Source organism: Crocodylus porosus, unplaced genomic scaffold (genome assembly GCF_001723895.1).
Source record: "Crocodylus porosus isolate Cpor-Errol unplaced genomic scaffold, CroPor_comp1, whole genome shotgun sequence".
NCBI lineage: Eukaryota > Metazoa > Chordata > Crocodylia > Crocodylidae > Crocodylus > Crocodylus porosus.
The window spans coordinates 39,403,821-39,417,903 of record NW_017728918.1 but is presented as its reverse complement, the minus strand read 5'-3'; the positions used below and the strand labels follow the sequence as shown (position 1 = coordinate 39,417,903).

Here is a 14,083-nt window from a genome sequence, read left to right as displayed (position 1 = left end):
TGCCCCCTTCTGGTCACGTGACCCAGCTGGTCACCCTGGCAACCGGCACCTGAGCTGCCTGGGTGATTGGCAGCTCTGCCAATCACCCTCACAGTCACGGGGCACCTGCGTGACTCCGTGACAGATGACTAAATATTTTAAAATAAAAAAATAATAAAAAGTTCCCTTCAAATGCCATGGTTCATTCTCTATTAGTTCACTTTTTTTTTTTCCCCTGAGCTCTCTGACTTCCATATAAATGCTGAATTCAACATTAACTATGGAGCCAGGTTTGACTCTAAACTAGTGTTCTGTTTTTATACATATACTGGAAAGTGTTAAAGTAAGGGTCTTCCTCTGGCAAATCCTATAGGAAATATTTGAATACGTTTCAGAAGTTTAGACACCTACATCACAATGTAGTAATTCTGCACTTAGGGAGAGTATAAGTTTTTATGCATCTCAGCATGTGTTTCCTTGGCAAGCGTTAGTAGAAGATCTGTCACATAACCAGGACAACTTCTTATTTAAAAATAGTCTTCAAATATTAAAAATAAATAAAGCATAAATAAAATACATTTCATACAAGGCACAATGGGCCAGATATTCAGGAGGTATGGTTCATCATGTGAAAACTCAGATGAGGACTGATTTTTAATGGCCTTCAACAAGAAGCCACACAACTCAAACAGCTGTCTTCGTAGGAGGGGTAAATGTAAAATTGCAAGGTTGAGTATGGGCACATCTACATGAGATGTTTACTGAGGAACTGCCTAATTAGCTCCATGGTAAAGTTTCAGCATCTACACCTGTGGCCCTGTTAGGTAGCAGTAAACTAACAAACACCGCCCGAGGTTAGTACTTGTCAACACAAGTCCTATCTTATGGAGGCGTTATTTAGTGCACTGCAGCTCACGCGTAGATGCTGATGGGGCTGGCTTGGGTATGAGGGTGCTTCAATGCAGGGGCTGCCTGACAACTAGACTCATCCTGGAGCCCTCTCATGGCCAGCCACCCCCTCTGCAGCAAGTTGAACCAGAACGTATCAGCACCAGGCTGGCAGACTGACTCCTTCCCCAGTCCCTCGCTATCCAGGGCTGCTCCAAGCCAGCTTAACATGCTGCAGACCTGGGTGAACATGGAAATGCAGTGCCCAGGAGTAATAAACTTCAGCATGAACTGAACTAGAGTTTATTCAATCACATTAATAGCACATATAGATGTGCCCTATATGGCGTAAGAAGCCATATCCTGAACAATAAAACAATGATATAATGTGTATATGTAGGAAGAGGTTCTGAGTCAGAGGAGAATTTAGCTTTGGATTTTCAAAATCTCAGTTTCATTCTTCCTGAATTTGCTAGGTAAATTGGATAATTATTATCTCCCAATGGTGTTCTTTAACATCAGAGAAGTCTGGAGGGTGCAACTTTTGCATCATACTTTATCCAAAGTATTTAATATGACCTTAGAATAAAAAGTCAATATCTTCATTCTATTTATGACTATTTTGTTTTTTTAAATTAAAATCTAAATGCCTATTTTTTCTAGTTATCTCTTTAATCTTTTCTTTTCCCTTTTAATTGGAAAATATGTGGTTTTTTTAACTTTTAAATTAAAAATAGATACTGAAATGTGTTGATAAAAACATTAAAAGAAAACTTCCAAAATTTTTGTTTCAAAACTTCCAGACAAAAATGAATAAATGAATTATTACAAAATATGAAAAGCAAAAGCTTTCCTATTCCATATATTTTCAAGGGAGCATAATTATGTTTTTATCAATATAATAGCAGTTTCTACTGACAACTAAATATGGCATCCTTTAATACAAAACCTTGAATGTTCTGTCTTTCCATGTTTTGAAGCAGTAATATATAATCTTCCTGTTGGAATAATAAAACTTTAGTGAGTGTTATACTGTTGGTACATTCAGATAATGTGAAAGAAACCAGTTAAGTGTCTCTCCCAGCAACAGTTTCAGCTAGGAAGTAGAAAAATTAGACCTGACTCTCAGTCCCGTGTTGTAGTCCCTAAATCAGTTTTTTAAGTAATAAATGCTCTGTTTTTACATTGTTAAAGCCATGGTAGATCCATTTCCAAGGAAGTAGGAGCTTCTCACATCTTGGGCATTCCTTACTCACTAGTGCTGAGATCATCAAAATTAAATTGTAAGTTTGTTAAAAAGGACAGTTACTTAATCATTTGAAAAATAAATTTTACAAGCATCAAAATATCTCTTCTGTTAAAATGATGAAACATGCCTGAACAATTAAGAAACAATCCTAACCATACAGTTCACAAAATCCAATTCCTTTTAAGTTATAGGTCTTATATAAAATATAATTCCAACTGTATATCTAGAGTTAAACTGAACTTCATCATATGAGTGATAACCAGGGATCCTGGTTTTCTCTGATTAAAAAAAAATCACCAATTTTCAGGTTAAAAACAAGTAGCCCCAAATCCACATTTTCCTGTGACTAAAGTGAAATGCTACTAATACATAGATATATACATAGTGGTATTTCATTTTGATCCTGGAAAAATGTGGATTTTGGGTTAGTTTTTTTTTTACCTAAAAAATGTTGGTGTGTGGGGGGGGAGGTAATTAGAGAAAAAACAGGTTCCCTAGTGATAGCCTATTACAAGGAAAGTTTGTATTGAACTCTGTGCATTTTACATGAAACTGAGGCTCCTTGATAAATAAAAGTGATAATATTGTTGCTTTTTCATTCATGAGAGAAATGTAATGTTATTTCTTCATTTGTAATTAAGGCTATACAACATTTATTTCATTTACCTTTGTCCTAATGGTAGAGGAAAAAACACTAATATCCCAGACTGAACTGGAAATTTAGTGTATTTCAAGTTGTTGTGTATAAATGCATAAAGGGTAACCAGTAGGGTAAAGGGTAACCAACAGTGGTATTTAGTGTGATATAGATAGGTGACTTAGTGGGAGTCACAAAATCCTATTGAAGTCAATGGGATTTGTGGGATGAGAGGGATACATGATAAAGTTGCTTGAGATAGAACAGGGGACTGGATTGGGAGACTGTTGATTAGGGTGACCATATTGTGTTTTTAAGAAAATGCAGGACACTGTTCCCTCCCCGCCTCACAAAGTCAGCGGTCTTGCTGCAGGCAAAGGCAAATACAGATTGGCAGGAGTGCAGGGCACAGTCCAGCAGGGGCAAGCAGTGACATGCTGTGCCAGGCAACTGGGCAGGCAGGCACTGCTGCTGCTGTGCAGGAGCAAGGCAGGTGGATTGGAGGAGGTGCCACCACCCCTGCATGTGGCCAGCCCAGCTCTTCCTGAGCAGCAGCTCCAGGGGCACCACTCCAGTCCACCTGCTTTGCTCCCACACAGCAGCAGTGGTTCTGCCCTCCCGCCAGCCTGTTGCACCATGCCACTACTCTCCACCAGACTGAACCCCATATCCCTGTGATTCTGGGACCTCTATTTTTTACCAGCCAGCTAGGACTGGCTTATGAAATCTGGGACTGCCCCAGCCAAACTGGGACATATGGTCATCCTACTCTTAATGTCCCTTCCAGTCCTATATTTCTGTAAGTCCCCATAATTACTTAAATCTTTTCTCACTTTATATAAACAGGGCCGTTCTCATATTTCTTGTATGCCTGGAACAGTGCGCCGTTGGAACTATCCATCTCCCCTCTGCATTGGTATGGATGCATGTATTCTGTATATGCTGTAGTGCCCAAGATAGGCAGGGGACTTTTGGTTAAGACATAAGGTGTGGTTCCTCACTGAGAGTGGAGTGCTTCCCTTCTTCCTTTTATCTACCACAGTTTACTTAGAACTGTTTGGGTTTTTTAGAAGTTTTTACATCCACCCTTAAAGAATATTCTCCTTTTTGATGCCTGATCAGTGTATGACTATCATTTTATTTATCTAATCACCAAAAGCTGTCATTAATTTAAAAATAATTCTGGACACAAATTATGGGACAATGTGACAGCATGATTCACATTTGCCTCAGTCCTCCTGATGTTCCTTCCAATCCTAATTTTCTGTGATTCATGATCTAAACAAGTTAACTTACAAACACTTGATAAATTCCTGTTGTTTTGAGTTGGTAAAGGGTTAACTACTGAGGAGACAAATTCATCCAAATCAATAGTATATGTTAAAAAAAAAGAAATAAAAAAGAAAAGAGATGTAAGAAGTTTTAATCTTAGGCTTTAGCTACCATTTAATATTTTGTTAAATTTCAACTACTTAAAAGTCTGTTGAATATTTTTTTTCAACTCTGTGGATTTTTAAAATTGCCTAAGTATAGTTATTTAGAATGCTGCATATATTCTGCCTTCTAGTAGTTCAAAAGGAGCTATATTTTCTGTAGGGGACAATATTTTTGCATGTATCATTACAAGAAATAGTGATGTTTGAGATATTTTCCATTTTCTTTTCATGAGCTTTCTCCTCCTTCAATTAATTTGACAAGTAATCTACTTAGGAGACCCTTCTTAGTTTCCCAGTATAACTCTCCTAGTTCATTCTACAGTCCCTGAAATATTTGGCATGTGGTAGTATGAAGTACTGTGGTAGTACGATGTTCAAACAATCAACAAATTTAATCTAGCATTGAAAATTCTCTTCCATACTATCCCCCTTGTAATATGGATAAGAAAAAGAATGTGAACAGAAGCATTTCCTTTGAAATTGTTTTTCAGAGTTTAGGATGGGTTTTATGAGCCACTGTAAATGGTGTAAACAGTACTCTCATGAAACAATGTAAGCCCTGAACAATAGGGCTGTGCAAAATTTTGCCAGCAGTTTCGTTTCAACTGTTTCAACTCATTTTGAGCTCAAAACAGCAAAATTGAAATGAAACAGAGCTTTGAAACAGCCTTGAAACAAAACAAGACAAGTCAAAACATTTTTAAAATTTTGAAACATTTCGAGTTTCGAAGCTCAAGCTGGGCTTACCTGCAGGGAAACAGAAACTAAAGTAAGGAGAGGGAGGGGGAAGAGGGGGAAGGGAGTGCTCTCATTATTGACAATGTAGCTGGCCAGTAACTGTGATCCTTCCCTGAGGTCTCTTCCAAACCCAGTGCTCTGGGGGAGGGATGGAAAAACTGCATAAAAGGCAGCATGGTTTGAACTGCCCTGTTTTGTGCCTTGGTGTCAGTTGAGTGAGGACGCACCTTAACACACACACAGTGTCACCTACCCATGTCACGAGTTTTGCCTGTCAGCAGCTAGAGGTGCAGGGCCCCAGGATCCAGACTCCCCCTGCATCTATCTCCTTGAACAGTAGGCAGGCTTCATGGCCACAGCAGGGCCTAGCAGGCCTACAGTTTTCATCCCCCTGTACCCTAAGACAGACACAGTCCCACAGGTATCCATGGCACAAGTTTTGCCTGTCAGCAGCCAGAGGTGCAGGGCCCCAGAACCCAGAAGCCCCTGCACCTACCTCCTTGACAGCTAGTAGGCTTTGTGGCCTCAGCAGGGACTAGCAGGCCTGCAGCTTTCACCCTGCTGCGCCTTAACACACGCAGTGTCACCCATTTCACGAGTTTTGCTCGTATGCAGCTTGAGGTGCAATTTCCTCCAAACCCCTCCATCTATCTCCATGAAACTTGGCAGGCTTTGTTGCCTCAGCAGCGTCCACCGCCCCTGCAGTTTTGACCCCATGGTGGCTAAGCACGTACATGTGACATGAGTTTTTTTGCTTTCAAGAATTTGAGGTGCAGTTTCCCTGAAACCCCTGCACCTATCTCCTTGAAACTTGGCAGGCATAATGACCTCAGAAGAGGATACCATTCCTGCAAGGTTCACCTAAATCAGGCCAGAAATGACAAAGCAGTAGGCTGTTTCGAGCTTCCCCATTATAGCCTATGGGCAAAAAGTTGAAACAGCAAAACTCTTTTGACAAAATGGAACAGAACAGCAGTTTTGAATCAAAACAAAATTCAAAACAAAATGCTCTTCTGTTCAAAATGCAAGTCAAAACAGAACAGTGCCGTTTTGCACAGCCGTACTGAGCAACTCTTAATCAGGCTGTTATCTGCATTAACTGTTACAGCTGAGTAATCATTAATTCAGGTTCATGTCAGATACTTCTTCCAGGTTATAGTACCAAATAAAGCTCTGACATACATCCAGTTCATAGTTCTTTGTGTGACCACTATTTTCATGCTTACTAGCAATCCACTGTACTGGACAAATGGACATTCTCCCAAGCCGCTTCCATCCTAGGTGTGTTTTACTCTGAATTAATCACCACAGAGCATTTTCATTCTGTCTCCTTGAACCATTTTGGAAGTAATTCCATATCTTTTTTTTACCCCCACACTTATATGTTTTACTGTTTCTGCTGCATATTCTGAAATCAATATGCACTTCAAAAAGGAGACATACAGTGTAAAGTATTAATAATAATCATGACAGTAATTATTATTAAAAGAGAGACTGACTTTCATTGTCTTTTTAATAGCTAAATGTGGTGGAACACTGACAGATATGGGCGGAGTGATCCTGAGTCCAGGTTTTCCTGGTAATTACCCTAGTAACTTAGATTGCACATGGAAAATCTCATTGCCCATTGGATTTGGTAAGTAAATGCACTTTTGGAGTGAAACTAGTTCAGTTTGACAAATGTTAAATTTACCTAAGAACACTGTAATTTCCAAAATGAAATACTGAAGCACGAAAATCAGGATAAAATGTATCTTATACCCCATACATAGATATGTGCTTCCTTTCAAATGAAAATGGTTTGTAATTTGAAGTAAATCTTTTCCATAGCAAAGGGATTATTTCTAAAAAATCTATCTAAGAAACTGATTTCAAAGCAATTTAGATATGGTCCATGATGCTGCATTAGATGAAATACAAAATGTAGCTTCTAATTCAATTGGGGATTACTTTTTAAAAAGTAAAATGATCTTTTTCAGTCCCTCACATGACTACTTTAATAGCTATTGGAGGACTGTTTCTTTTTTTCTTCCCCCCCTCCCCAACAGTGTGTTTATAATTAATAACCTGTAAATTGTATGAAAGTAGTAGTCAAAAAGACTTAATTCCAAGCATCACAAAGTAGGCTAAAAAAGCCCTAAGAAATTGGTCTTAAGGAAAGTGTCTGCCTCATAGAAAAAATGAATTAGAATGGGGTGATGGTCATAAATAATAATGAATATAAAGAGCTAACATGTATCTTTTTGAGAAATGAAAGGCAATTGAGAATCCTTGCTGTGAAAAACAATGGCACTCCATAGTGAGAATACAATGCTGGTATTCAAATAAGAAAATGAACTTATTAAAAATATTATTATATTCACAATGCCCTTTTCTAGGAAATTGTCAATTTTTTTCCTCTTTCAGCTTACCTTTATATTATGGTTTCATGTAACCTGACACATGGCTTATGTATCATAATAAACTGGTTGGTAGGTTAAGCAATTTGCCGTTAAATACCCTGTTGTTATTATTCAAAGTTCTGTTAAGTGTCCACAAAAAAGAAAATTAGGATCAAATTGACAGCTGATACATATTTACATAGCATCATGGTCTTGACGCTTTTTGGGATAACATAACGATGTCTATTTTCTTTTGCATTGTTTACATAGGAGATGGTAGCATTATTCTTATACGAGCAGTTGAAAATGCCATATATTACATGGTACAGCTTAGATTTCAGTCAGACTTTTTTGACAAACATACAGAAAATTCCTGAAGAACTTGTAATGTAAAACACACGATAAACAAGTAATGACTAAGAAAGAGATGGTAACAACAATAATCGAATGTATGCATTACCCACCCCTATTTGGTAAAATGTTACATAAATAGTCCTGCTGACTTATCGGGGGGCAGGGGGGAGGATACTGAGTCCTTCACTACAGTAAAGAAAACGTTTTTGTATGACTGACTTAGCTAAGATTAAAAAGAAAACCAGTTAGAAAAAGCGTTATGGTCTTATCATATGTTCCCTTGATACATTCGCAAATCACTGAAAAGTCATGTTAAGTTAGTACAGTTTAAGAGGATGCTGTTTTGTCAAGCCAGCTTTATTTTAATTTCTCAGAACATGGGAAACATTACTAGCATGTTGGAATGAATCTTCCAGTGAAATTATTTTAAATGACAACTCTTAACCTCAGCACCCAATACTGTTGACCCTAATGAATACAAAAATATGTTCCCCTGTATTCCAGAGCCCACTGTAAGTGGCATTTACTTTTAGAAGCTTTTACTGAGAAGTTTCAACTGTCTTCTCTCTAGAGTATCTATTTCACATGACAGCTTTCTAAAATGTTATTGTATCAATGAAAGCACAGTTGTAAGCCTTGGGAAATACAAAAACTGTTATTAAAAACAGGATGGGTGATGTTAGGAAAAACTAGAAACAAATAACCAGAAAGGATTTTTTTCTTTTATTTATCAGCTTATGTTCTCTGTTTAGAATCAGATATTTCCAACCTTAATTTAAAAGCAGACTTAAACATAAGTCAAGTGCAATGTATCATATATTGTATATAATAACCAAACATAAAATGGATTTTAAAGGCTGTCAGTTATTTGCTGAAATGAAATTATTTGCAGGTCTGGAGTTGCTTCACAGTGGGACTGCCTTTCTTGGCAGCCCAGCCGCAGCACCTTCTTTGCTGCTGCCACTGGCCCAGGCTACAAGTGGGAACCAGTGCACACAACCCTGACCCTGCATGCCCCATACCAGCTCCAGGCTCCCCCATCCAGGCTGAGCAGCAGTGGCAGGGGAGAAAAGGCTGCTAAGCATGGGTAGAAAAGCCCCTCTCTGTCCCGCTGCCAGTGCTTCCAGGTGCCACATCACTGCCTCTGGGCTGACCCACGGGGCATTGGTGTCAGCAGAGCAGACACAGGGAATCGTGGTGCCAGCTCTGGATGGCTGCAGCAGATGCTGGCAGCAGGAGGGGGAGGGGCCTTTTTTTCCCTGCACTGAGCAGCCACTTCTTCCCCCTCACTGCTGCTCAGCCCAAATGAGGAAGCCTGGACCTAGTGCAGAGGAAGAGTGGCCTCTCCCTCTCCCACTGCTGGTGTCTGCTACAGCCACCCGGAGCTGGCCTGTGTCTGCTCTGACCACTTCCATGCAGTGCAGCCCAGAGGTGCTGGTGACATGGCAGAGATACAGGGCAGCCCATACCGGCTCTGGGTGGCTGCACTTGGAAGCAGCTGCGGTGGGATGAGGAGGGACTTTTCCCTCCATGCTGAGCAACTGTTTCATCCCTGCCACCATTGCTTATCTCAGAATGGGGAGCCTGGAGCCAGAGCTGGGCATGCTGTTTCCAAGCTGCAAAGGAGCTTTTGGGGCCAGGCTGCCAAGAAAGGAAGTTCCATTGTGGCGCAGCCCAGGGATCAGCACCTCAGCCTGGTGGGACTGAGGGACCTGCTGGGGGCCAGACAAAGCCCCTCCACAGGCCAGATCTGTCCAGTCCACAGCGTGTGGCCATGCCCCTGCCCAGCTGCTGGAGTGGTGAGGGGGGAGCAACTGTGGGAGGGCAGGAGTCCCTTCCTGGTGTGGGGAAGGGGGCTCCCTGCAGTGTGAGGAAAGTGACCATGGTGGCAGCACTGGGGGGGCTCTGCCCCCCTCAGTGCTGCGGTACACAGCCCGCCGCAGCTCTGCCTACCCTGCAGCGGGGCCCCCCACTAGGAAGGGGCTCATGTTGCTAGACATTATGGTGGGCTGCTGTCTGCCCCCTCCTACTGCAGTGGCCTGGCAGGGACACAGCCAGCCCATAGGGCCCCTTTGTGCAGGGCAGGGACTAGGTTATTCTCTTTCCCTCTGTCCTCCCATGGAGGGGACAGCAGGGACATACTCTGCTGCAGGGAACAAGCATGGTGGCAACTGGGGGAGGGTGGACCTGGCTGCCAGTAGGGTTGGAAGGAAGACTAATCCCCTTCTCTTGCCCCTTTGACTCAGCTTGGATCCCTGCTGGTGGACCAGAGAGTGGGGAATTAAAGCCCTGGCTAGTTCAGCCTGGGCTGGCCACACCCTCTCAGCGCAGCTTCCCTGAAGCCGAGGGCATGCTCTCCCGGCTCCTAGCCTGAGTAAATTCAAGCATGTTACAAAAGCATGTTAGACTAACCTGCAAAGACTCCAGCTTTTTGAATGTCTGTCTCTAGCCTTCATGACCAGGTGAAATTAGTATCTGTGTAGAATGTTGTGCTCTGCCTAGCATACCTTATTTGACTGTCCTGATGAATAACTTATATTGTCCTATGCCTTCAGTTATCGAAGTTGTTGTAGTTGTTACCAAGATAATAATGTAAGCAGGTGGGTCAAAGAAGGGCTCTTATTATCCTTCTGTTTTTACTGTAGAAGATATCTTGCAGTGTTTTCCAAAAACTGTAAGGAGCAACCAGGTGAGAAAAGTCACAGGACATGTTAATCTAGAGTAAAAATGTTTATCCAGAAAAAAGTGACTCAATGAAAAGTTAGCTCAGTAATCATATTCATTTTGGTTCCTTCATAAACTCTTTCTTTTAATGTGATATTTTTATAGTTTAACTAATATTTTTTAGAAATTCTTACCCAAACTGACCATTCAAAAATAATCACAGGATTTTCTCCTGTCCCCCAAGACATAGTTAAAGTAATTTATAACCAGGTTTAAATCCTTTATATCAGAGCTTAATCTCAAGGATTGTTCCATAAATAATGTATATGATAAAAAGCCTGAAAAAGAGAGACTAGCAGAACTTTGAACACTTAATTATCATAGTATAACCTATTTTTTCATATCATTGGTTGCATCTACACATGTGCTTTACTGCAGAGTTGACTGATTAGCTTCACCATCTATACATGCACCAGTATTGGGACACAGTAAATTAATTAACTCCCCTGAAGAATTGTGCAGCTGGGGACAGTACTATTCTACAGCAGGGTAATAATGTGTACTGAAACACATGTATAGATTGTGACAGATGTTGGCTGAAGCATGAGGCATGTCTGCCACCTATCCCCACACTTCAGCACTCTTGTGCTTCTGTCAGCCTCTCCACTGCTTGCTGCTACCACCCAGACCCTGGGACTGTTGCTAGGCCAGGGCTGCTCCAGCCTGGATCAAATTGCTGCAGTCCCGGGTGCACGTGCAGATGCTGTACCTGGAAGCAGCTGATTCTGGAACAGACTGCACCATTTATCAGAATTTATCATATCATCTTTATCGCATGTGTAGATGCACCCACTGGGAACATCTACATTCAGGATGCTTGGGGTTTCTTTATTATCAGAACAAACATGTGGGGTTATTAAATATATATGTAAATTATTTCCAAAATAAGTTTGCACACGTGTGTGCACACAAATGCATACTACAGGTTACTTGAAGGACCTGGTATTAATTTGGTAGACATGTAGTGCCATGCAGAAGAAAAGAGCTAGCTAGCTGTCATTGACAAATTCAGAGCAAGATCCAAATCACATTCATTTAAACAAAGAGGTTTGCAATTACATATTTTCCTGAATAAGGATTAATTTAATTTCCTACTGCTATTCTGCTATCTGATTTGTAAAGGTAAGGCCTCAAACCTTTATTTATTGCAGTGCAAGCAGTTCAGGTTAACTGGGAAAAGCTCAGGATAAGCCTGGGGCCTAAGCATTTCCCAGAATATAGTGATCTATTCTTTTGCTGTGCAGGTATATACTATCACAGTGAGATGATATTAACAAGTCTGCAGGATCGTTTAAAATGTATGCATAATAAACCATTTGAATCAATCTTATACTCTTTTAAGCTGAGCATCATGATAATGATGGTTAAACCCCCGACCCTGGGCTGTCGGGACCATAGTTGGGATGTGCCAAGGTCGTTGGGCTAGCTCTCATATAAATACCAGATTTTTAAAATAGGCATTTCTTTATTTGATCTGGTAAGCATGCCCAGATCAATACAACAAATTTGGACTTCTCACAAAAGACAAAGTTTACCTGTTCTGTATTTGTGCATGTGTCCATTCCAGTTCTATTTTACAGAATATGCCTCTGATTATAGTACATATCAGGGAGGTGGGAGACCTGATTTCAGATCCCCATTTCACATGATTTGGAGTGGGACTCCTGATTTACTCTCTTACTTCCAAATGCACGTGCCCTAACCACTAGGGTATTAAGTAGTGTTGCATGAGCCTCTTATAGTCTCACCTTGCAGATATATTTCACTCTATATAAATAATTAAATATTCTTTGGACCAGAAAGGGAGAAAAAGAAGTATAGGGAGGAGAGGAGTGAGTCACTATATTTTATACTGCAGTGGTTTGGGCATTCTTTTGAGATGTGGGAGGATAGGTTTTAATTCCTTGGTACGAATCATAATCTTATGGTTAATTTAGGAGGCTCAACGAGCTCTTTTCTAGGTATAGGAAGCCTGAGGTCATGCATTCTAGTAGGCAATTAAGTGCCAAGGAGTTAGCTATTGCAGTGTATTTGTGGATTTACCTCTGAATTCCCAAATTTACTGATCCAACTTTGAAAAAGTTTGCCACAATATACCATATAGTACATCAAAATAGTATTTTATGTTCATATGTACATAAATAGATGAGGAAAGTCTGAAAGAACTGGGGTTATTTAGTCTGGAGAAGAAAAGACTGAGGTGGGATTTGATAACCCTTCAAATACTTGAAGGTCATTTATAGCGAAGATGGAAATGGGCTCTTTTCCTTGGCTATAGGGGACACAACTAGCAGCAATGGCCTCAGGCTACAGCAGGAGACATTTAAGTGGGAGATTAGGAAGAACTGTCTGACTATGAGGGTGGTTAGGCATTGGAACAAGCTACTTCAAGAAGCTATGGAATCTCCATTCTTGGAAATTTTCAAGAGCAGGTTGGACAGACAGTTGGCTGGGATGGCTTAGGGATGATCCTGCCTTGAGCCAGGGGCCTGGATTAGATAAACTTGTGAGGCCCCCTCTGGCCCTACTGTCCTATAATTCTATATATACTGTCTCTTTCCTGAATTTATATATTATAGGATGATATAATTTTTGTATTGAAATTTCTGTGTGTAATTTTGGTTTATTTCCCACACATTTCCTGCACAGGTGCACATATTCAATTTCTGAACTTCTCTACTGAAGCAAATCATGATTTCCTTGAAATTCAGAATGGGCCTTACCACACCAGTTCAAAGATTGGCCAGTTTAGTGGAATAGAACTTCCACCATCTTTGCTAAGTACAACTCATGAAACACTCATCCATTTTTATAGTGATCACTCAGAAAACAGACAAGGATTTAAGCTATCATACCAAGGTAAGCAACAATTATTCTAGTACGTTTGTATAAAGAATTATTCGAGGCATACAAAGTTTTGAGAATGACAGAGGCAATGCATGATCCCAAATATTTGTTTTCCATCATTTAAAATAATTATCATAGTTGCCTCTCTCAGCTTTTTTCATTTATAGACCTGAAAGTGCTTTTCAAATGAAGTATCGCTATTCCATTTTACAGTTGTATATACTAAGGCAGAGATTAAGTTACTTGCCAAAGTTCATACAACAGTTCAAGAATAGTAGGAAAAATAGAATGCAGACTATCCAATATTTCTCTGCTTGACCTTGCTGCTTCTTTTATTCTCAAGTTTAGAATTTTTTCTTACTATTTTAATGAGTTCAGTGTAAGTTTGCTTGAGTAAAATTAATCAAAAAGTGAATAAGAATTTCACAATTTGATTCTTATTATGTAAATGGTTAGTTATGTTGCATTTTAAAATGTATGCGTGTTTATCATGATAATTCTGCAATCTGAACACTTGTGAGAACTAGAAATGCAGAATGCCAAGAAATGCATTCGAAAGTAGAAAAATATAATTTTGTAGAGGCATATCCAGGTATGATTCTATAAAGACATCTGCACACCCTTAACTTTTATATACCGAGTAGTCTTACCAAATATGGTCATGTAATTAAAAACATGTATATCTTTCCAGGATTAGGTCTGTGCTTTTTCATAATCTTTTGAGTTAATGAAATATAACATGTGAACTACTAGTATTTCTTCTATGGGCTTTTTATTTGTTTCTTTATGCCTATCATTTTCTTCATAATGATGAGCATGAATAGCCTAACTAATTGGTAGGCATTTCTAT

The 14,083-nt window shown here is 40.0% G+C and overlaps 1 protein-coding gene across 1 annotated transcript in view; it reads left to right on the top strand.

Moving 5' to 3' along the window:
• Positions 1-14,083, top strand: part of CSMD1 (CUB and Sushi multiple domains 1) — a 1,867,828-nt gene that overhangs the window by 1,597,723 nt on the left and 256,022 nt on the right. The window contains exons 39-41 of the mRNA XM_019538151.1: positions 3,600-3,669; positions 6,447-6,563; positions 13,036-13,245. Of these exons, the coding sequence (XP_019393696.1) occupies positions 3,600-3,669; positions 6,447-6,563; positions 13,036-13,245 (397 nt within the window). The remainder of the gene's footprint in view (positions 1-3,599; positions 3,670-6,446; positions 6,564-13,035; positions 13,246-14,083) is intronic.